A 26147-nucleotide genomic window follows, 5' to 3' on the forward strand; every position below is an offset into this window, starting at 1 on the left:
GATACTCTATGTTATCGTATTCTATGCTCTAAGTACTTTCTAGATGGGGATGTGTTCCAGCCTAAGGCAGTTGATAAGCCCTCATTCCCTTGGACGAGTATTCTGCATGCGGTTAAAGCACTTGAGACCGAGTTTGGTTGGCAAATAGGCGATGACATGACTGTTAGGTTCGAGTCTAACAAATGGGGCTTTGAGGGTATTAATGGAAATTTGTTGATGGCTTCTTTCAATGGCATTTGAGATGGTTTAGTGAGCGAGTTGTGGAGGTCTAACTCGTGTGTGTAGGACAGAGGTAGGGTGGAGGAGCTTTATGACAATGAGTTGTGTGATCATATTTATGCCTTATCGACTGTTCAACATGGTCCACCGGATCAAATTGTTTGGTTTCACAACAAGTCCGGGTGCTATTCATCAAAATCTGGCTATTTAGCTTATTCTTAAGAAGATCGGTTATGGGTCACATCGTTTATTTTGGAGGTATTTAGCTTATTCTTAAGAAGATCGGTTTTGGGTCACATCGTTTATTTTGAAGGACTATCTAGAAATTCCATGTGCTTCCTAAAATTCATATCTTTGCATGGAGGGTTGGTCACAACTTACTTTCAACTAATGTTAAAATAGCTTCAATTTTTCATGACTTTGGTCGCACTTGCCACTAATGCGGGATTAGGTATGAAACTATTATACATGCTTGTAGAGATAGTCCTAAGTGCCATGCAGTTCTTTCTTTTGGTAGGCTTACCGGATGCTTACTTGATTCTCCCTTTGAGAGTGGTATTGATTGGCTCAAGGATGCCACTCGCTTTTGGATCTTAAGGCATTTAAGAATCTCATCACGATTTTATGGAATATTTGGAATGGTTGCAATAATACTCTATTTTGGGGCAAGGAGGATGATACTCAGAGGGTATGGGAGTGGGCGAGGACTTTGGGGGTGATTTCAGGATCCATAATCTATCACATGCCCCGATGAACCCCAGGCCCCTTAGGTCCCATAGATGGATCAAGCCCTCGATTGATGCCATTAAGATTAATGTTGATGCAGCGATTTTTGACTTGGTAGTGGGCATTGGGATTATTGCGAGAGACTATGATGGTTTTGTGTTAGGGGGTCGTGTAGTCTTTTTTTTAACCATAAGATGGATATTGAATGGGCTGAAACGGAAGCCTTAAGGGAAGGGATCATGTGGGCTCGTAACAACGTCACAAGAGCTTTGTTAGAGACCGATTGTGTGAGTTTAGTTAATCAATTTAAGTCTCGTCGGGAGGAAATTTTGATCTTTGGTTTTCGATTGAAAGAAATCTTTGGGTTATTGGAGTCTTTCATCGATTTTAAGATTAAGTGGGTTGCTCATTCGAGCAATAGAGTGGCTGATAGCCTTTGTAAACTTGCTATTAACAAACGTTGTACCTTTCCTTTTAATATGGAGTATCCAAGCGATATCCATGGGCTTGTACTTGTTGATGCTTGTTAAATCGAGGTAGTGACCTTTGAGCCCATTTTTAATAAAAAAATAATTTTATTTATATCTACTATTTATGTTATTAAATTAAATTTCACATTTTGTACTATCTATATTATTGAATTGTTTAATCATATTGAATCTTTATAATTTTTGTTAAAATTGAATAATTGATGATGCCATAAAATATTAGTGTTAAAATTTTATCTTGATATCAATTTCACATTTTATCTTTAAGATAACTTTTATTAAAAAATCACATTTTTACATTTAATATATTTTTAATTTCAAAATACATAGTGACAAGAATCGGAAGATAATTGAAGCAACTAAACAAGCAAAGAAGCTAACTCGTATATAAAATATTAATAAATAAATTATGAAGGGATTAAAGTTAATAACAAATTTGATTACGGTGAGTAATAGTGATTACAAGGACCCAAAATTATTGTTTTTTTAATTTAACTTAAAAATATATATTCGATTTAATTCAATTCGATTCAATTTGAATTCCATCTCACTTGACTTGATTCGAGAAAATTTCAAATCGAGTTAGGATGATAAAATAAGATTCGTCAACTCGATTAACTCGAAATTTTTTCATTCGATTCGATTTGAGCGAACGCTCATCCTTAGTTTTGGATGACATTATCGCCTATTTCGTGCAATACTGACTTTCGATGTACACTTAAATTGACACTGCCTCCTATAGAACTCCTCCATCCTCCATTGCTGATTTCGTGTGATTATTCACATAAACTTAACATATTTATGCTATTTATAATCAATTGATGCAACATTCAATATCTCATACTTCAGCATTACAAGGCATGTGTTCATGTATTCATTGATCTCACATATCTATACATATATTTTGTGAGTGAAAGAAAAATAATATCACATGTACAATGGTTCATATATATCATATATAGGGTTTTCATATAACATATGTATAGAATTCACATGTAACATATATAGGGTTCGCATGTTTAACCTAGGGTTTTGCATGAAACAAATTAGTTACTTCTAATTAATTATACATACTGACTTAAGTTTAGATCCCACACCTGATTTGAAGACATAAAAACTTTAGCTTTGAAGAGATTGATGATCGACTCGAGAAGATTTTGAATTCCTTGATTAAAAATCAATTTAACAATGGAAGAGAAAGAAAGAACTCAAGAGTTTGAAAGAATTTTGTAATAGGGTTTTGAAGGAAAAATAGAAAATAAATAAAGTAAGGAGGATAAATTCTATTAGAATTTAAAAAGGAGTAATTTGAAATTCAAATTAGGATAAGAAGATAAAAAGATTATGGAATTTTAATTTTATTTAAAATTTAAAGAATGATAACATATGAATTTTAGTTGGATTGGATTGGGGTAAATTTCTAAATTTTACTAGCTTTTGGGGTGTTATTGTAATTTTTCCAAAGTTTGAGGGCTTTATTACAATTTTACCAAAATTGGGACACCACCTGCCATTTTCCCACTTTGGCTGAATTTAAAAGGAAAGGGAAAGAAAGAGGCATTTCCCACTTTGGCCGAAATTAAAAGGAAAAGGAAAGAAAGAGGCATGAATCAATCTTGGGCAAAGAGAGTGGAATAGGTGATGCTTGGTCATTAAGCTAATGCACATTTTATAGTTATATTTCACCACTTTTAATATAAAAGCTATCCTTAAGTTTGCTCTTTTAAATGCAGAAAAATTTAAGGAAGAAAATTCAAAAGTGGGGGTTTGAACTTGGTTTTCTAAAGGTTTTATTAAACTTTTAACCACTAATACTACAACATAATTTTTGATAATTTTATAAATTCTAATCCCCTAATTTTGGGATGTGACAAATCCCACTCCCTCAAAAAAAACTCGTCTTCGAATTTTAACTACTGGCATAAGAATTGCTTAATCACAAAATCTATTATTTCTTCTTTTAAACCGATCACTATGTTTTTGCTGCGCAACTCTAATTATTATTCTCTTTAACTTCCTACGGGCTTTTCTTGAAGATCTTATTCACTACCATTTTGTCCTATCCCAAATTTCCCTATTTAACCGAAATACTATCGTTTCTTTGAGGCTAAGGTTTATCTACAATTTTCCAGTAAAAGTTCAAGCATTAACTATTTCCTAAATGTTTACAGTCTAAGAGTAAAGTTTATCTAAAATCTCAAAAGTAACAGTAACTAAAGTAGGACTGACATCGAAGTCTCGAATTCAATTTCCAGCAAAAAATTATCATTAATTTTTTCAAAACTTGTGGCATGATTTTTCCCAAATTTTCCTCATCATAAAAATAATTTGTTCCTATACATGCATGCTTTTTCAAAAGTTTAAACTGTTGTTTAGAAAACCTAGACTCTACTACCACTAAATGTAACCACCCCAACGACCTAGACGGAAGGCCCGAGCCGAAGAGACAATCCATCCTCAATTCTAAACTTGGTTTCTCATAGGGAATAACTCATATTAATCAATTAAAACTAACATTAATTTAGAAGCAAAAAATAAATCAATAATCTTTGTATAGTAAATCAACCTAATTAAAACACTTAATAAATAAACAATAATTTAAAATCATTATTAATGAGAAATAATAAATATAAACCTTTTTATCTATATAAATACCTATTAATAACATACTAATTGATGTAATTTAAAATAATTGTCCCATACCACAATTTTAATAAAATAATATCATAATTGTAATAATAAATAATAGTAATAAATTATTGGCGACAACAAGCCGAGACCCTTCGCATGTCAAGTACATGTCCTAGTCTGTTGGGTTATCTGAAAATATAGAAATTAGGGGGAGTAGGCTATGGAAGCTCAATGTGTGCCCCTTTACAATAAACCAAACCAATATTCAAATGTACATTTCAATCATAATAATCAAGTTCACATAATAATCCAATCAACACGATAATTTAGTTTTTGTCACTTAGACAATTAGAACATTAACATTCAGTTGAATTCAATTGAACAATTCAACTATAGAGTCATAATATCATTTTCATTAGATATATGCACCTTTATCAATTCGATCGTTTCAACATATACTTTTCAATGAGTATGCATGGTATGTTATGCAACATTCATTTAACGTTTCATTTAACATTCGTTAATCCTACCCCCAACTATTAACTCTCTAAATAGAGAGTTCCCTAGACCCCTTATACCTTTTTACTTCGATCATGGATGTTTACCTCTACATTCGTTCAAATACGGTAAGTGCAAACAAAAGCTTTTGATAACTGTGGAAGCACAGCCTCTCCCAATAGAAAGCTATGAGACGAACTGTGAGAGCATAGTACAAAAACGTCGCAGTTAGGATATGATGTAACTGTGGGCATATAGTAAGACCATCGCAGTTGGAATTTGCTATGGCTGTAAATACACAGCAAACATTCGTTTAACTGTGGAGTCACGACCGCTCGCATATAATAGCTGTTAGAGGGATCGTGTGGCACAGTGAGATTGCAATTGGAATCTATTGTTCTGTGGGTACATAGTCAAACATTCGTTTATGCAGTCAATATAAGTTGTTATTCTTCCTCCTTTCATATCTTCCCCCATGCATATGCAATGCAATTATTCTTTAACGTATTGATTCATTCAATCATTATTACTTTCAACATTCTATTTCGTTGCATAATAATGATAGTCACGATTATATCCAACAATCAATAGTTCAATCATTTAGGCATACGAGATGTTCATTCGACATTTATAACATTGATAAAGATAAAATCATTCATGAATCAAGCAATCAATCAAAAGCTATTAAAATCATAAATTCATTGATGCATATATTCAATCATTCTAATCTTAGTCCAAGACCTAACTGCATAATCTAGTTCTCTATATGCCATTAAAAACCTAATCAGGGACTGAATTGCATAAAATAAATAAAGACAAGGCAAAACTGTAATTTTTAAGTTTCAGGGGCCACATGGCTGTGTGACCAACCCGTGTGTGAAGCCCCAGGCTGTGTGCGATGCGAAGGGGTGAAGGTGTAAGAGTCACACATCTGTGTGTCCAGGCCATGTGCTAGGCTCTAAGCCGTGTGCGATGGATCGACGCAGCTGTGCGTTCGGCTGTGTGCGGGGATTCAGGCCATGTGCAATGCGAAGGGGATGAGGTGCAAGAGCCACACAACCGTGTGTCTAGCTTGTGTGCAAGGCTAGTCGAGGATTACTCTTGTTTCGACCATATGCAGCTTCAATATTCATGGCTGTCTGCTTCATTTACTTTTATCGACCGAGTTATTTTCCAATAGAAGGCAAAACTAGATAGTAGTAAAGTGGAGGTGTCCTGGAACAAAATTTCAAAGCTCTTGCAAGATCATTTGAGGAAGCCATTAAAAACTCTATCAAAGTTATACATCTATGAACCAATTCAGATAGGATTGAAATATGGGCCTGAAGTGGAGGATATTCTCACAAGTTTGGCCATACAAAGCAAGCAGAGATGGACTGAAGGTGACTTCCAAAATTTTCCATCAAAACATAGTCCATTCCTCAATGTACGTAGAAAGATCAGCTTTCTTACTGCATTTACTTCTTGTTTGCTGTAAACTGCTTGCCTACTCTGTACTATGTTTGCTCAGGGGCATCTCTTTGTTACCAAAGGTATGAACAATACCTTCAGTTTTCCATAGTGTTCGGGTTTGAAAGGATTCTTTTCCAACAAGTGAGTCTAACATTTAAACTTTTCTTCAAACCACCACAAGATGTCAAGCTCTTGGGGGGCAACAATTTTGTGTGCCATCCTTGTCAACTCTGCATACAGCCTTGCGGAGTTCTTGAGCTGTGGAGGTACAGTCCAGGGTTGGTTGAATGAAGAAAGGATGTGGATGTTCAAAAGAAACAACCACCTATTTCTTTGCCTTCGTAGACAATATCGCAAAGCTATGTGGATTTTCAAAGTTGGTGTTTATCATTAGCAGAAAGGTAGCGGATGCATATTGGAGATGCAAGCAAGAGGTCATGGAATTTGGGTCAACTCCACCAACGTCTACTTTACAATTTTATCAGCATATGCTCTGTTCGATCAGTAAGGCTTCATTTGGGAAGTAAAAAAGGTTGCCTTCAATGATGTTCCTACAAAGGTTTTTCAACCTATTTGGTTTGCAGATACCTTCTCTGCTGTGTTTCTGTTGTTTTAAACCTGCCTATTTATGAGGAGCTGTCCGTAAAATGCCCGACTCTATAACATATCAATCCCTCAATTTTGCTCAATTAGCCTGCACAATAGCCATGTACTAGATTCATACTATGCAAGATGTATTTATCAAGTAGAACTTATGGGAATAAGATAGAAATTACAAGCAAGGTCAAGAACGGTACTAAACTTTTAATGGAATAAGTTTGATCCTCATAACATGCAACTTCCTATCCTAATTCTCTTGGTGTACATCCTCCCTTGTACCAAAAAATAGAGTATATAAAACATGAAATATCATTAAAAAGAAAAAAAAGAAAAAGAAAAGTTCAAACTTCAGAAATAAGATTGCTCAATGGTGCAAATAGAAAGCAAGCAACCATAAAGACTTTCCCAAACTGTTTATGGAACTAGTCTTTACTGAAAAAAAGAAAAGAAAAGAAAAGTTCTTTTTTAACTTAAGTACCTTCTATATTTGATCATATAAATTACAAATAGGCTTTTGATCTCCATCCTTCCATCCCAGATTTGTTTGCAAGCGGATTACTGAGAGATACATAAACTCAACCAGAAGATTATACTTTGCAGTTTTTCACCACCTATTTTAACTGCAACCAAACTATTTCTAAACAGATGATTGAAGGCCAATGATACCTGCTCATGAGTAAAGAACCATAAGTTAGTAAGTTCCACATGAATGCAGCATTAGATCTGACAGTCCATATATTCGTGTCATTTTTTCATGTCATCTGTTATATGTATTTTTTATATGCCATGTTTGTATCGTGTTCAATATTACTAAGACAGTGCAACAACTACACAAAGGAAGAAACAACTATGACAAGCTTGTGAATCATTTATATATCACAGCTACATTCAGGGGTGAATCCGAAAGTTTTTTTTAAAGGGGGCCGGAGTTGAATTATAAATTTTTGAGAGGTTGAAATATAATTTTATCATGTATTAATTTATGATTTCATTATTTTCTGAAGGGACATAATAGAATTTTTTCCTTTTTTTTTTTGGGCGGGGGGGACTGCAATTTGATCATATATTAATTTATAATTTAAACACTTCTTAAGGGGCCTGCATAGCAATTTCTCCATTTTGGAGGGCCCAAGGCCCCTGCCTCGCCCCCACCCCCTTTAAAATTCACCCCTGGCTACATCCAACTAACTTGATTTTGGCATGCATTTTGGCAACACCAAGCCATTTACGAATTGATGCTCTAAGAAAACAACAATAGGAAAACTAATATTTACCACATCCGACTCTTGCACCGGCATTCCCTGTCGTCTTGCTAAGTTCATGCCCACCTGCATATTAGTTATTATAATTAGTCAAAACCAAATGGTGAAAAAAAAAAGTGATTTCTATGGGCCACTGTATACAAGCCATGAGCAGAATACGAATGAAAAAATCAGACAATGGTCACACTAAGAGAGATATATAATGAATGACAAATAATTATGTCAGACAAGAAAGGGTAAGAAGAGCAAAAAATGTTGGAGCAGCCTATTGGAAGGCAACAGAAGCAGCATCCTAATACATTTCAGGACATCATCAGAAGCCATGTCCCCAAACCCCTTTTTAACCAATCAAGCAAAAAGAAGTGGCTTAATCACATCAAGCCATTATTATAAACATCGCGAATTAAAGGAAGATCCGCATTGAATCCAAAGATATCAATATCTCTTCTAGTTTATAAACAATAATTGACTTGGATATACTGTTAAAATGATCAAAGGTTTAGCAACTAGTGCTCCCATTCAGAAGTGTTCAGTGAACTTTTTAGCTCCTTAAATTTCTTTGAGGGGCTCTTAAACATATAACTTGTTTGACTAGTATCTAACTGCTTTCAACACTGGACTGCTAACTACCTTGTATCATGGAAAATGAGGCCATTTTGAGTACATAATTTATCCCAAGTGAGACCAAATTTGGAAAATTACCTATGGAATCATCGTATCAATTCTAACAACTTCTAGTCATCATCATATAACTAAATTGTCTACAAGTTCACAACAAAACATATCCTTCTTTTTACTAATAAACAATGCAGTATAATGGTACATGCAAACTCTAGTAATTTGAAAAACCAAACATTTCACCTTTGCCGAGATCATCTGGATCAGCATGCACAACAACTGCCCTCCCTAAAATGGAATGCTGTCCGCTAAGTGGAATCTACAAATCGAAACAAAGAGAAGAACAATTATTATTGCTAAGTGTAATTCATCTTCAGGAAACCAAAATTATAGGAGACTAAGTATTTAAAAGAACTTAACAAGTGCCACTACCCGTCCAAAGAAAAAAATCAATTCATTGTCACAGACCACCAGGGAAACAAGGAAAAATGAAAATTTAATTTCTAAGAAGAGAAAAGAAACACCACAATTCAGTACCTGCCAATCTTTAATTGAGACCTCAGCAACCCCTGCAATGGAGACATTGCATTATTATTGTAAAAACTATAAGTCATTCATAAATAATAGTCTATCATAATCATATAAATCACAGAAACAGCATATACCATCAGGGCCAGCAATGATGTTACCCAAATCACCAGCATGGCGCTCTCCATCACTTGGAGCTCCATGATCCTTCTTTAATGGATTAAAATGAGGCCCTAAAGTATATCAAAAAAATTATAAGCAACAAAAATCACCATATGTCATATAGAGGGAAAGAAATAAATGAATAAACCAAAATTTGACCAAACATTTGCATAAATGCTAAAACTGTATACTCATATCAGAAAAAGTGAGGGGGGGAAACCACTTTAATGATAAATGACGTCAACCGAAATTCAACAATTTGAAAAAGAAAATTCCATTTTAAACTAAATGATATGAACATAATTTATGCAAATAGCATAAGTTAAAAGATTTAAACTTCATCAAGGAAAACACCCATCTTAGTACTATAAACAACATCGACCTTAGTTAAACACACAACTTGCATAAATGTCAAAAAATTAAATTTCATATCATTAAAAAGAAAAACAAAGCAATCAAAGGGAATTGGATTGGACAGGGAAAGATGAGAAAAGTGGGAAAGATACCAGTGGAATTGCAGCCATTGGTGGTATCACCGAGGGCGTGGATATGGAAGCCATGAAGGCCAGGAGAGAGGCCTGTTATCTTTCCTTGGACATGGGTTATCCCTATATTAATAAGAAACATTAAAATCCAATTGTCTCAGAAGATGAAGAGACATAGAGAAAGAAGGAAAGAGGGGGAGAGAACCATTTGGGATTTGGGTGAAGTGAAGAAAGCCTCTAACGTTGGTATCTCCAGTGACGAGAGCCACAGCTTTGAGTGTTGCTTTAGAAACACCTTCCATTACTTTATCTTCTACAATTGCTCCCTCTTCAATCTTTTTCTTTTCCTCACTATTCCTTTGTTGAATAACTTAATACTAATTATTTAAATAATTGTAAAAGAAAATAGAGAAAATGAAAGTAAAGTGAAAATTTTTAAGGTTAATGAAAGAGAATCATAACTGTTTATTTTATTTGAATAGTTAAAATTAATAACCATTAATATGATAAAATAGTAATTTGTATTTTAAAAGAAAATCACTTTCTTTTCTCTACTTTTCCTCTAAATTTATTCGACTCTCTTTTCTTTCTTTAAAGGTTAATCTTTTTATGATTAGTTTTGTTATCTAAGTTATTTTATTAAATTTCAATTTCAATTTAAAAATTAGGTTAAAATTAAATTAAATTTATATATATATATATATATATTTTCTATTTTCTCTCCTTCCTTCTTTCTACTTTTTTAAGCTACTTTTTAATTGTTAGAGATAACTTTAATTTGTAAAGATTTCAAAAATGGAGACAGATATTTTTAAAAATAATACATGAAGTTTAAATCTATGATAAAGGATTCGAAATTGAGGTTCTAGAAATGAAAAAAATTCACCAGAATCTGGGTTTTGTTGCCTTAAATTTAGCTAAATTTTTAATAAGTTTTTTAATTTACCTATCATCAAAGTTCTTGTGTAAAGAATAAAATAAACGAACATGTTTTTATGTTTTTTTTAACAAATTTTTTATGAAATAATATTTAATTTTTGAGGATTTTTAATTATAAAGTGTTATGAGCCAGAAAATGATTACTTAAGAATTTTTAACTATTACCCTTTTGTTTTTAGTAATTTGGATAATGAAATTTGGTTTAGGTTTAATTTATAACCGGAAAAAAAGTTTAAGTATCAACTTGAAAAAAATATCAATTTGATTTAAGCCAAACAATAAATTTTAATGAATTTATATTTGTCCTTTTGGATTTTCTTAATTTTTATTTCTCGTACTAATAAAATTATGTTTATCTCAAATAAGATTACAATAATGTAATTATGAATTTTCTGCTTTTATTAAGAATTGTAAATTTAAATTCTATATTTTACTTTGAAAATAATTACTTCTCTTCTGTAATTAGTCCATTAAGTAAACCGTAATTCTGAAAACATAGTTTCACAATATATACGTAAAGAATTAGTAAAATCAATAATTCATCACTGTATATACATTAAATTAGTAAAAAGTAATAATGCAATTTTACCTATTTTTCAACAATTTGATTAATTTCTTAGTTTTTATAAAATATAAGGATCAAATTTTGACAAACTAAAGTGATAGGCTTGAAAATACCAAGCACGGGGTAAATTGATATTTTAAAAATTATTTCCAAACTTTTCCAAATGATGAGAAAAGGAAAAGAAAAGCTTGGACAATTTAATTTATAATAGTTTGTCCCCCAATTACGTATCTCCACTACATTGGTATACCTCAATCAAGAATTTTCTAATTTACTATATCTGAATTGTTACCTTTTAAGGAAAAGGTACAACTTTCACAATCCCTATTTTTTTTACTAGGCTAAATAGAACATTATCCCTAGTTTTTATGGCTTAACTAGAATCCTCCATTTTTTACAAGGCTCTACCAAAACCTTTTACAATTCACTTAAGGTTTTATACCTTAAAAACCTTTAAGTAATCTTTTGCAATCCAAAAGAAATATGTAAATGATCTGTCGAGATTTGATATGTCAAATTAGGCTTCCCATTACACTTAACGAGCTTATTTTCGAGCAATTTAGATGTCTTTGTCGTGTTTTTAGTTAGTTTTTGTTCTTTGCATTAATAAGTTATTAGTGTGCATTTTGTGCTATTTTGAGACCTGAGATGGCCAATTGGCACTTGAGGAATCTAACGAGGTTGGTGAGTGATGCAAGGAGTCCACAGTGGCTCGAACAGCACGAGAACATCACCTAGAAGGGAGGGTATCGCGGTATAGAAGCATGGAAGTTGTGATACCCCTGACAATGTTTAAAACAAGAAAGATTGAGCCACCTAAGTGGTATCGCGATACCCAAAACTCCCAAAGGACCCCTATTTCAATATTGTCGAGGATATCGAGATACTGGACTATGGGTATCACGATATCACTGTCGAGGGAAGACAAAAAATGACCATAGGGGTAGCCCTTGTCCAACATGTCCCCCAACCAAAATTAGATGATCAAGGGCAATTTGGTCACTATTTTTTGGGTCTATAATTTGCTAAAAAAGGCCAAAAATTAACTGAACAAATATACACTAGACACTTAACTCTTTTTCATGTTTTTTTTATTTTTATTTTTTCTCTCCATCTTTTAGGGTTTAATCTTCTTCTTTATAGCTTTAGGGATTAGGTATTTTGTCTATTATTTTTTTTAGTTTCTATAGTTGTTAGTTAGCACTGTAGCTAGATTTATTTACTTGTTTAGTACCTCAAACTTCTTGTATTCTTTTAGTTTAATCCTAGTTTCAATGCAACTCGGTTTCCTTTTAGTTTCATCATTAAAAATCCTATTTTTAGTTTTCTTTAACATTTCCTTTGCTGCCATTATTATTATTTTCAAGCTTCTTAGAGGAAAGCCCAAGCTTTTCTCTTTTTTTATTGTGTTTTCCATTTATGCCTCTTGTGTGTGATTATCTTGTTTTTGTTTTCTTAAGCATGATAATGGGTAACTAAATCTGAAGTGGGAGGTTGATGGAAATGTTAGCTAGTTAACTTTTTGGGTCAGGGACTAAATTGAAAAAATTAGACTAAATCGAATAGACTTCAAAACCTAGGATTAACACCCCTAAAGGAAAATTAAGATAAGTGAGACTATGAGGAGATCTTATCGGACACCAGTTTGATAGTCCCAGGTTAGTTGGGTGAGGTCGAGAGATAAACCGGACTAATTCATCTAACTTGGTAAAATTGAGCCATTTTAGGAGTTTAAGTAATTTAGTTCCCTAATTCGAGGGTTAACTAGCAACATGGAAGTCAACCGACCACTACTTGTTATTAATTGGTTAAGTTCATAGTTTTGCTTGATTTACAATTTAGTTATTTTCCATTTCTAGGTAATTAATTAGTATAATTTACCTCTTGTATGGCTTGTCGTAATATAATTTCTTAATGAGTAGTTAGCTAGACTCCTTTAATTACATGTTTGTAGTTTAGAAATCGCTTAATCGCCAACTCTTGTGGGTTCGATCCTTGGAATACTCTGGTGTTCCATTGAACATTAGAAATATTACAACTGATCTATCACACTAGTCGGCGATCGAGACAATCAGTAAACAATAAAGGCCACTAAAAGGTGTGTGTTTATAAGTGTTAAGCTTTCTTGAATAATGGATGTGAGAATAACAATAAGATTTAACAATAAGAACCTAAGAGATGTGTACAAGAGAAATTGAATAAACAAATATTTGCTACTTTTCTCTTTATTTCTACGCTTGGATGTTCTTCTTATGTGTCTTCAAGTGTTCTTGACTTGAATTTATACCTTCTAATTGATGTTTGGGCGTTTAGAGTTGTTGGAGGGAGTTTCGAGCCTTTGGAAGAATTAATCTCAAGCATTTAATGTAGTCTGCAAGTTCAAGTCTCAATTCTTGAGGGATAGGTATCGAGACTTGGCTGAATAATAGTCGTTGGAAGTCTTAAAGTCTCGAGAGTGGATAAACAAGTCTCGTGACTTAAGGGCAAGTCTCAATACTTAGACTAGTAAGTCTCGAGATTGCACTACTCTCATTTATCTTTTGTGTACTATTTTCATAAATCTCGATACTAGCCACCTAAGTCTTGAGACTTAACTTCTAGGTATCGAGACTTAGGTGGTAAGCCGCAATACTATACCCTCCTAGAAACCTCTATATAAAACTATTTGAGGTGGTATCGAGACTTGTATAGATAAGTCTTAATACTTAGAAAATACATTTTAAGGCTTGGAAACTATTTTAAAGGGTCTTGGAGTTACTTAAAAATATTTGTGAATTGTCTAAGTCATTTGAGAACATTGTTTTGAGTTTGAGACAGTTGAAAATAAATTAAACATATTTGATAGAGGAATTTTGAAATTTATTTGTTATATCAAAACATTTGAAAATCAAAGCTAACAATCTCCCCCTTTTGTTATATAACAAAACTTTTTAGAAAAAATTGCTTTGTAAAAATTCCACTAAATCAAATGTTATTTTCAAGTTATGCTCCTCTTTTTGAAACACTTTATGAAGACATTCTTTTGAAAACTAATTTGCTTGAATTTCATAAGAATAGAAATTGTGTGAAGCTTTGAAACTCAAGATTAAATTTTCAATATTTATTAGCAATGTTCCAAATTTGAATTTGAATTTTTTTTATAATTTCATTTCTTGGGGGTCCCCAAGGTGACACACTCAGTCAGATAAATCTCAGGTTCTTGCAACTAAACTTTCAATTCAATCGAAGCCATTATGTATGGTGCAATAGAGATCGACGCAGTACCAAGTGCTACTTTAATAGCAAATTCAACTTCTCTCTCAAGAGGAAAGTGATATGTCACATTTCATTGTGGCAAACTAAAGTCTTTCCGGCACTTAAAGAACTTGTTTTCTAGAGTTTTTATATGTTTTTATTTCGTTTTTGGTTTTTATTACTTTATGTTTAATTTATGCAAAATAAGCATTTTTTACACAATTTTGAGTAATGTCATGACCTAATGGGCCAATACGGGCCTAGGATGATTTAACAGCTTCAATTAGTGTATAGGACACAGTTTTTGGGCTTAAAAGATGAAGGATGATTGCAACGTCGCGACACTAAGGAGTGGTGTCGCAATACCAGACTTCAAAACCATAATATTTACATTCAAAAGGCAATGTTGCGAATCAACCCTATTTAGGTTAGATCATAAACTCTATAAATAGACATGTTAAGCCTTATTTTGTGAGGTTGTTAAGTTTTTGTTTAGGCTTGGCCAAGTAAGCCACTTAGTTAGTTTTACGATTTTTATTTTCATTTTTTATTTTATTTTAATTTAGTCCTAAAAAAGCTTTTATTCTTATCGAACTTGGATTCAATTTCGATCCAAGCTTTCAATTAAATAGGTTTTATTTATTTGTTTTTGATTTCCAATTGCAATTGGGATTATCTTCGCGACTGTTAGAGGAAATTTAGCTTTCACATGCAAATCGACATCGAAACAAATTTATTTATTTTATTCCTTTTTCTTATTTAATTTATAGTTTTGCAGGTTGAATGTAAATTTAGAGATTATTGCATCTAGATCCATAACTGACTAGTTTCCTTAGGGAGATTAATGAATAGATGTGTGGCTAATTAACGGATGAATTAGGGTTTGAATTTAAGTTAGTTGATTTAAATTATGTGCGATTAAACCCCAGGAAGTGACGACCCTAGAAAGTAATTTAGGATAAACGAGAATGAGAGATAAGTTTACCGAGTAAATCATAATTTATCCTAGTCAATTAAATGAGGCCGAGAGATAAATGTGTATTGGTATATTAGTTAATTAGTTAGAGGTCGAGAGGTAATAACTGGTTAATCAATAGCTAACTCGATAAAACCGGAGTTCTAAAGTTAATTAGGAACATGAAGTGAGTTAATCTTTTGTCTGCTTAACTTGATTTAATTTCGATTGTTATTTGGTTGCTGTTAATTTAAAAAAAATTTAAATAAGTTATCTTAGGGACTAAATTGCAATAATGAAAAATATTTAAAACAATCAAATTACAAAATTATCAGTAGATTAACAAAATTAAACATCTAAGACCTTGATATGTAAATTTTCAAAGCATTTCATAGATATTTGGGACTCCAATTACATCACCAAAATCTAAAGACTAAATTACAAAGCTGTGAAAACATGTCATGGACAAGCCAAGCACCACGTCGAGACAACGCAATGTAGTGCATCGGGACGAGCTCTGGAAGTGGTTCCTGGTTGAGACGACTTGACAAAGGAAGTCACGACGTCGATCCCACATCGAGATGTCATCTGAATGACGTCGAGATGTCGATTGCAATTCCAGTTCGTAACCTACATTTTTTAAGTTTAAGCCCTACCACACATACCATTTCATGCATTTGAGGCTATTTCTCACTTCAAACATGTCATATTACCTTCAAAAAACAATTAGAACATGCTCACATACACTATAACATATCATAGCGAAATTTGACATACAATGCAACCATCATGCTAACAACCATTCTTATATTCCAAGAAATCATTACTCAACATAACAGATCAGAATCTCAATGTTATCTAAGGGTTTTAAATGTCTATTTTGAACCATTTGGTTTATAACACCCCTAGCCCGTCTCTATCGTCAGATTAGGGTTATAAAGCATTACAGTACAAATCGAAACATTTAACAAACCATCAATTAAAAACATTAAGGCATACATAAGCTTGGCACCACTCAAACATACCAATTTGCCAAGTTAACATTCAAGCCCTATTACATGCCATTTATAACCATTTGCCAAAAAAACCAAAAACTACCAAAATGATCGATGGATAGTGTGATAGTGCTCCAACGAGATTCCAACCGGTGGAGCTTTCCGATGATCTACAAATCAAAGAAAAAAAACTATATAAGAAACTAGTGCTTATTAAGCTCGTATAAATATTAAACGTAAACTTACCAAAGAGGCTCAATTTATATAGTTTATGCATAATTCCTTTAGCATGCTCATATGTTTAACCGATTCCTATTTTCAATTACCAATCTCACAAGTTAGTAAACTTGTACATAAAACATTCAATTCATCCATATCAAGAGACATATATTTGGATCATAACCACTTATATAACATTCAACACATTTCCAATGTATCATTCATACACCTCAAAACATTTGCACAAGTATTTTCTTTTCATCCATTTAACATATGACTTACCACGAAATCACATTCACTTAATTTAAACCTTTAATACCCATTGAACCAAATGAAATAACGTCGGATACATAGGAACCATGCTCACACAAAGTGTGTCTGTACATGTAACTGTAACCATATCTGTAATGCTCACACGAGCTATGGGTTGGGATGTTAGTTACATGATGTTGCTCACACGAGCTGTGGAGAATCCGTAACAAATGCAGGACCTCAAGCATCGGTAGGACATCCAAGACCAACACCCTAAACTGTTAATCCATAATGACATGTCATTTTATCCTAAGTATTCAAAAGGTTCAAACGAGACACTTATTCATCCATAACCTTTCATTTCGGTCCATTAAACCATTACAATATACTTTCATGAAATGCCCATTTCCAAGTATAATTTATAATTTGGTTAACTTCACTAATTGATCCATAATACCAAATTATCACACCATTATCAATTTAATCTAAACATAGCATAAATATTTATTTACATTTCATCCAAAACAACAAATAACAAATTTAATCCTTACACGAACTTACCTCGACTAACGCGGTTGCAAAAGTAAAGCCGATGATTAATCTGAGATCTTAGCTTTTCCTCGATTCAAGTCTGGTTGATTTGTTTCTTGATCTAAATAGTAATTTAGCTCAATTAAATAATTTAAATAGCTTAAGATAAAAAATTCAAACTTATAACCCATTTTAAGGTTAATTTACAAAATTACCCCTAATATTTTAACTTTTATGCAATTTAGTCTCTAAGCTCAAAACTCACAATTTAACCATTTTTAAGTAAAAACCATGCTAGTTGATTTTTAATAGGTTCACAAACAGCCCAAAATTTCCACCATTTAACATTATTAGTGAATTTTACTATATCTTCAATTAGGTTCTTAAACACAAATTCATCAAAATCACTTAACAAAATACTTATATTTAACTACCAACTTTAATAATCTATTAACTAAATTCAAAAACACTTCAAATCATTCATGAAAAGTCCCTAAACTTTTCACAATTTTACAAATTGACCCCCGAGCTATCTAGATTAAGCTAATATGAACTCAAACGCATAAAAATAATTAAAAACGAACAAGAATTTCATACCATGCATCCAAAACAAAGCTTGGCCGAAACCTTTGCTTCCCAACTATGGTGATTCGGGTTTGACAAAGCAAAATGGGGAAGATGATAGTGGTTTTACCTTTTGTTTTGTTTAACCTTTTATTTAATTATTAAATTACAAAATTAACCTTTTAAATTTAATCATATTTCTTATAACTAGACTCCAAAATCATCCATTTTACTTTAGCTAGTTGAATTTACCAATTAAGGCCCTTAAATCACCTTTTCATAGCCATTTGATCCAATATCTAATAGAAGTCAACTTTTGTAGCTTTTACAATTTTGTCCTTTTTATTCAATTAACTATCTAAATGATAAAATTTCTTAACCAAATTTTAATAAGAGTCTAATAAATATTCGTAAACATTAAATAAGTATTTAAACGCTGATTCACTTGTTAGAATTGTGGTCCCAAAACTACTATTTCTGATAACACTGAAAATAGGTTGTTACATGGTCATTTTAAACATGCTCAAATTTCCAGAATACCAATTTAAGCCCACTAACAATTTTTAACCGTTTTACATGCCACTTTATTACATATTTATCAAGAAAACGTAGTATGTAGCCTCAATCTCATTCCCAAACATGAAAATATCCACAATCAAAGTCCAAAAACATTATCAATAGTCTATGAGTCAAGTCCCGAAATAACAACCCACATTACCTTTATTCGAAGTGTTTAAAACCAAAAAAACATACTCAATCACGATGCCTTGCACGGATCACTTCCTTACCCACTTCACACTCCTCGAGTACATTATTTTTCTGTAGAATTTAAATAAAAAGTGTGAGCTCAAACAAGCTCAATGAATGTTCATAAGTACCACTGAGCATATAGAATAACATAAGTTAAGTAAAAGCATACTAAAAGTAAGTACACAAACACTTTTTCATCATGTCACACATAGAATAGATACATATTTTTTCACAAGACACTTGAATCACAAATTGAGCATTTCCATTTTGATATATTGGCTCCTTGAGACTATGAAACATAAGTGAACCCAATCACACTCATTGGATAAATAGATCTCCAACACATCAATTACTCAAAGGGTTTAACATGTCACATTAAGTGTAGCCTTAAGCTAAACACTTCCAACACACCAAACATGTCTCGTTGAATGGAGCATAGCTCGACATTCCTTATCTCTCCATCCTATCCCGAGGCCTCAATCACCTAATCACAAAGCACAAAGGTGAGTATTCAAAATCATATGGCATGCCAACTATATCTAACAATTTCAAGAGACCACAAGGCCAACATATCCACACTAACACATGATTATTTACTTTTTTATTGCACAATTCCTCTATTCTTGATCATCATATACACAACACTATCACTTTCACATAACATGCTAATCGTACTCACATTTGATTCACTTACAAGTGCTAACACGTTGCTCAATCAGCCACAATCTCATTAGTCCACATATGAGTGCATTAAAACTAGTAAATCACGTACCACATGCTAACATAAATCATGTATCACATGTTGTTTTGCTACATCAATTTCTAGACCTCACAACACATAACCACCATTTTACAAAATGAGGCAAAAGGACTAAGAAGTCTTACTCTCAGAACCTAGGATAGGTGTTTAGGCTAACCTAAGCTCCTGATTAACACAATGAATTGTGCATACCAACAACAACTCCAGAACACTCATTGATCTTACTTTCACTTGCTAGCCAAAAGCTTAAACAAGCTTCACAGTGCCTTTCTCCTTACTCGTAGAGGGCTTCGACAGTTCTGAAACTTCACAAATATAATACACACAATACGTACAAATCATTAACAATTGTAAACACGTCATAAATCAAACAAAACACGGATTCAATCTAGCTCTTCTTAAACCAAAAATTTTAACGAGTTTAATCGAATCTTAAATTTCTTAATCCGAATCTATTTCCATTGCTTGGAACTGATCCTAAACATCTAATTAATTAATTTATAATAGATCTAAACTACATATAACACCTAAAATCTCAAAATTAAATTTTTCCAAAAAATCACCCATGAGCACCTTGAAGAAAAACTATCAAATTTTTAAAATCTGTAACACTCTGAACTGGACCCGATTCATCGAATCCAGATCATAAGTGTTATCACACAAAATACTTAGTCAAACTCATGAAACCGTATAAGATAATCTCTTATTTAAAACATAGTCTTTTTAATTATATTTAAAGACTAAATCTTAAGAAACAAATATGGTACTCAAACATAAAATATTAAAAAATTACAATATATCTTTCTTAGAACAACCATTTGATAGTTACAGATTAATTAAATTAAACTCTTAAAATACACCACCCCAACAACACTACATGCATAATAACTCGATATACCTCTACTTTGGCATAGTCCTGGCATCGTCTATTGAGGTACATTCTCTTAACATCGAAACCTGAAACATAAATAAGTTCAAGAGAACCTAGTGCGATTAGACACATAATTACCTTGGTGGATACTTTGTATTTTCATAGGAACTCCTATACGCTAACCATTCTTCTAAACCATTTATTTCGGGCGGATACTACCACAGTTCTAGCATACCCTTACCTGCCAACTATCATACTCCTATCATACCCATATCTTTCTTATCTACCTAACTAAATATCCTTCCAAACATTTCATAAATCTCTTTGTCACATATGTGCTTCTTTATAGAACATGCCTATAGAGCCCACCTCAAACTAACTCTGTTGACACCATTTTTTAAAATTTGAAAAACGGGGTTCGACTTTGAAAATGAAAATGGGAGTCACCACCGATCTTTTAATGAGGTGTGATCAGATCACCTTGAAAATGATTTTAGGTCTACGAATTTTGAGAAAATAGGTTCGGGAGTCGGTTACGCACGAGGAAGGGTTAGCACCCTCGTGACGCCCAAAATTGGTACCGAATCGATTGTTTAATGTCTTAGTGTCGAAATTTGAAAAGATTTTAAAATACAATCCTTTGAAAAGAAAATTTGAATAAAATGAATCGGATGATAAGGCTCACTTATTTCAAAGAAACGAATTGTCACACTTTGTAAGTTAGAGTGCAACATTTTGAATCCTCAAAATTAAGTTTATCCTTTGGCTTTTAAAAACTATGCATTTCGAAAAGGGTATCTGATTATTTAGGTCAAATGAGGAAATCAAAACCTAATAAGTTAGGGTTCAGTTTCACAGAATTCCTAAATATCGAATATTGCCTTTATTTAGAAGAATCCTCGTCTGGAGAAAACAACATGTCATATCCAATACGTTAGGACACCATTCGTCGAATTCCCGAGAATGAGCTTTTTATTTATAAATCATAAGGTTTTATTAAAAAAGAGATACTAGGCTATATAAATTCATCAGAAAAATTGAAATCCAGTAAGTTAGGGCACAATTCTCTCAAGAATCATGAATAGCGGGTATTTTGACAAATTGCAAAATAAGATGATTCTAATGTTTTTATTGAAACACGGTAAAAATGCAGTGATTAAACGAACAATGAATCATGCAAAATTTGAATAGTAAATATACACCAATGAGTGATGAACAATAAATCAATAAATACAATAACAATAGTTTCAATCATGCATTATGCCAATATCAACATCAACATTCAAAATTATTAGTTTAAAAGGACGATAAAATGTAACTTATAAAATAAAAATAAAATGAGAATAAATAAATTTAGAATTTAAAATATGCACAAGATTATACCAAAAAGTAATTAATATGAAGATTTGAAACGATTTGATAATAGAACTAAAAAACAAATAAAATGTTTAAATGAATTTTAATGGAAGAATTGTAAAAAGAAAAAAATGAATAAATCTTAAGATTAATACATACACTTTGATTTATATAAGTAAAAATCTTAATGTAAATAATAGTATATATAGTCATAATATATAATAAAGTTAAAATAAGTAAAATAGAATAGCAAATTTAAAAGGAATGGAATATTTGTGCATAAAATAATTCAATATATATATGTATACGAAAAAACACAAGATATTATTATGAAAATTTTGGAGCTAAACGTATATATATACATATATGAATTTTAAAATATATATATATATATATAAGTTATACTAAGATAATATAAAATGTATATAGTAAAATATTTGTGAAAATAAGTAATAATACGTAAAAACATAAAATAATATCATAAAATAAAATAAAAGGATCTATATAATAAGATTAAGTAAAATAATAATAATAATAATAATAATAATAATAATAATAATAATAATGGAGATATTAAACTAATTAAAAAGAAACAAATAACACAAAAAGGATTAAAATACAACTAAAACGAAATTAATCGGGAAAAATATAAATAAACAAAATAAGGGCCAATGCACCATGCGCGAATAACATGGAGGGTTAATTCGAAAATATTCCCAGCCCTCCAAAACGATGCGTTGCGGCATGAACTAAAATAAAATGAAAAGCAAATTAAAGGGCAAAATTTAAAAAAGGAAAAGAACCGATTTGAACCCAGAACAAAAGAGAGAGGACCGGGAGTGCAATTATCCTTCTCCCTACCAAAACGCGCGGATCTAGCCGCGGTTGGATCGGGTCATCGGGTATGGCCGCTAAACGGCGTCGTTTGGGCGCTAGGAACCCTAGCTCAAAACGGCGCCGTATAATATCATTATTTAAACAAAATTTTCTAAAAAAAAACATTAACAGCCTAGTTTTAAAAAAAAAACAATTTGCTTCTTGTTTTCTCTGTTAGGGTTTTGACCCTGGCCTTCACCGCCGTCAGTACGCCACATCTCCGCTGCAATTACACTCAACAGTGGTCGAACCTGCACCCCTAGGGGCTTTTTAGCTCCTCCTCGCGCGGATCTGAAGGCGTTACCAGGTAACCTTCTCCTTTATTTCCCTTTATTTTCTCTTTTGCCAACAAGAAATCTAAAACTAATATTCAAGAAGCACAAAAGAAAGAAGAAATCAAAATAAAATAAATTTTCCAATCACCTTTCTTGAAACTGTTTCTTTCTATTTCCTTTCTTTTTTAAAAAACTTTCATACAATATTCGTGGGTCTCCTCCTTACAGATTTTTTTAAATCGGCCTTTATAATGCCGAAAAATCCAAAAGAAATAATCAAAATCTGAAATTTTTTACAACTGTTATCTGTCCTTTTTTTGTTTGGTGTTACGTTGCGTTTGTTGCATTAAAGGTACGGGTACGGAGACGCGTGACGTGGCTCGGCGTCTGGCAGAGAGGTCGGCGTAGAAGCGGCTCGGGCGTGGCTCGTGGGGCGAAGGAAAGCCACAGTGGTGCGCGCGCTGTGCTAGGGCTGAATGCCTAGTGTTTCTGTGTGTTGCTTAGTGTTTTGGGCTCATTTGGGTTATTGGGTAATTCGGGCTTGGGCGGTCGTGTAATTGGGCTGATGTGTATAATTTGGGATTTTAGTGATTGGTTGGCCCATTGTAAGTGGACTTTATTAGACTATTTAATTTTGATTTTTCATTTGGTTTATTTCACTAACGGGCTGGGCAAATTGGGCCTATTACAGCTGCCCCTCTTTGCTCGTTGTCGTGTAACGGAAACGGCGCAAAGACTAAAAGCCAAATTTTGCCCGGTCGTGTTTGTACCTTTGGTGCTCTTCTTCTTCGAGTTGCCTCATTCCATCCACTGCATCTTCAGAGGTATAGGAATTGGTGTCTCGATCCACTCTACCGCAACATTGGGGAGATAGGATTTGTAACTCGTAACTTTAATCTGTTTAACTGTGATGTCGAGGAAGCAAGATTCGCTGTTGTAGCTTCAATCTGTTCCACTACACCGCCTGGGAAGTAAGATTCGCTGTTGTAGCTTTAATCTTTTTAACTGCAATGTCGGGGAAGTAAGATTCACCGTTGTGGCGTTAATCTATTCCACTACACCGCTTGAGAAGTAAGATTCGCTGTGGTAGCTTTAATCTTTTTAACTGCAATGTCGGGGAAGCAAGGTTCGCCGTTGTGGCGTTAATCTGTTCCACTGCATCGCCTGGGGAGTAAGATTCGCTGTTGTAGCTTTAATCTTTTTAACTGTAATGTCAGGGAAGCAAGATTCACCGATGTGGCTTTAATCTGTTCCACTGCAACCTCAGGGGGATAAGACCTATTTACTCAGTCTGCTCCGCTGCAACCCTAGGGAGGTAAGACCTAATGCGATCCACTCTACTGCAACTTCAAAGAGATAAGATCTATTACTTTAATCCGCTCCGTTACAACTTCAGGGAGATAGGATTTGTGGCTTAAATCTACTTCCTTACACTTGAAGATAAGATTCGCCATCTTTTATCTGCTCCATTATTGCTTAGAGAGACAAGATCTGTAATTCACTGATCTGTTCTCTGGGGAACATGACTTGTATAATGGACCTAATTATGCCTAATAATTAGGATGGCATGATCAAAATGAATCAAATGCTCCTAACTAGACATGTGTGAATGGTGTTTGCATGAATGCAAAATTTTATTTTTTCGAGAATGATCCCGTTTAGGTTGTCATTGCTCGAAGTTTATCAAGGCTTTAACACTGACGTGCTACAACGCCTTCTCGCTTGATCGGCTTTTCTGAAGAAACATTTAGCCAGATTGCCCCCCATTGTAAACCTCAAAGTTTAATCCATTAGGGCGCAAAATTTGTACCATCATTCTCCCACCGCAATCCAAGGGTATAAATATGTGGCTTTTCCTTAATCCTCTCTTATCACAATTCAAAGATTCAGGATCTGAATCGTTCTGGTTTCTTACACCATTCTCAGGGTGTCGTACCAAAGACTCATGCGTAAATGAAGGGTGTCTTCTCCGAGGTAACCTCTTCCTGTTGCCTGATGATCATTGCTTGCTTGTTTATTTAAGCTTTTTCATTAATACGACATCTTGTCATTTTATTCAATCAACGTTTTTTATAACAAAATCCAAAGAGAAAGTCCAAATTTAGACTCTTCCTTCTCAAATTTCCAACCTTTAAATTTGGTGCGTTCTAAACAATAGTCCTGTTTCAGGTTCTTGTATTATCTAGAAACTTTTCAGAGTAATATGCAAAACTTCCATTGTGAAAGTTTTATTAGTCCATTAATCATTATTCCAATGCAACATGGTTGCAAAAAAGGGTCATGACAATGGATAAGAATAAAGTTGGTTCTGAGCATAGCTCAAAATGAATAAATTATCAAAAACAGTAAAGAAGGATAATAAAGAATTTGATTGGGAATATATATCTTGGAAAAGAAAAAAGTATTCCAAGAATAACAAATTCAATATAAATAATATGAGAATTGGGTGCCTCAGATATCGCAGCTTGAACTTCTCTGTACAAACTTTCTAAAGACCATTCTGAGTTTGACATGTGTTTAGGAGATCTGCAGTGCTTTGTCAATGCCCCAAGATGTCAGCTACCCTTTCCTGTTGATTCAGGTATAACAAGATTACCACATGCCCCAATCTGGTCAAGATACGAGTTGCTTTGATCACTTCATGACCCACTCTAATCAATATTTGAGCCGCCCTTTTCGGGTTTTCAACTCAAATCCCCTTTGGCCTAAGGCGCCCTTTGCGGGTTTTCCCCTTAGCCTCTTCATTTTTACTTTTTCATTTTTCATTCTTTGTTTTCATTTTTCATTTTTCACATTTTTTTGACTCAAAGTGCCATTTGCGGGTTTTCACCTTGGTCTTTTCTTCCTTTTTAAACGAAGTATTTCTTGAGTGGATCTGAGTTTATAGGATTAGCAATCTCACTCAGGACCAGTGCTCCTCTGAAAAGTTCTTCTTTACAACATAAGGATATTCCCGATTTGGCATTCATTTCCCTCTAGAATCCTTTCGTTGAGGAAGGATCTTTCTCAACATCCTGCCCTCTCGTAGAATTCTCTAAGACGACCCTGTTTATTATGGGCTCGTATCATTTGTTTCTGGTACATCCGACCCTGATGAATAGCTTTTAACCATTTTCCTAGGTCCAACTAATCACATCGTAATTGGATCCATTCTGCTTCATCCAACTTTAGCTCAATTAATACCCGGAGAGAGGGGATTTCAATAGGTAAAACTACTTAATCCTGTAAACCAAAGAGAGAGGTGTTACCCCAGTATAGATGTTCGACAAGCAAGGAGGGAAAATGGTAATTTCTCATGCCGGTCATTGCAAGTCTCGGTTATTTTTCTTCAATTTT

The 26147-nt window shown here is 33.3% G+C and overlaps 1 protein-coding gene across 1 annotated transcript; it reads right to left on the reverse strand.

The window, feature by feature from the left end:
* Positions 1-6907: 6907 nt before the first annotated feature.
* LOC105804461 (superoxide dismutase [Cu-Zn] 2) lies at positions 6908-10041 on the reverse strand. Its single transcript, XM_012637104.2, has 7 exons — positions 9875-10041; positions 9691-9792; positions 9160-9255; positions 9032-9063; positions 8738-8813; positions 7889-7942; positions 6908-7280 (listed from the first exon to the last, which is right to left on the reverse strand). Exons 1-7 carry the CDS (start codon positions 9969-9971, stop codon positions 7252-7254), a joined length of 486 nt encoding a protein of 161 aa, XP_012492558.1. The 5' UTR covers positions 9972-10041; the 3' UTR covers positions 6908-7251.
* Positions 10042-26147: the final 16106 nt, after the last annotated feature.

This window comes from Gossypium raimondii, chromosome 11, assembly GCF_025698545.1.
Source record: "Gossypium raimondii isolate GPD5lz chromosome 11, ASM2569854v1, whole genome shotgun sequence".
Taxonomy (NCBI): Eukaryota; Viridiplantae; Streptophyta; class Magnoliopsida; order Malvales; family Malvaceae; genus Gossypium; species Gossypium raimondii.

Coding starts and splice junctions, on each gene's coding strand:
- LOC105804461 (XM_012637104.2), bottom strand. CDS start 9,971: ATGGAAGGTGTTTCTAAAGCAACACTCAAAGCTGTGGCTCTCGTCACT. Junction 9,064..9,159: donor CATCATTGCTGGCCCTGATG/GTATATGCTGTT, acceptor TCTCCATTGCAG/GGGTTGCTGAGGTCTCAATT. Junction 8,814..9,031: donor TCTCAATTAAAGATTGGCAG/GTACTGAATTGT, acceptor TTCGATTTGTAG/ATTCCACTTAGCGGACAGCA.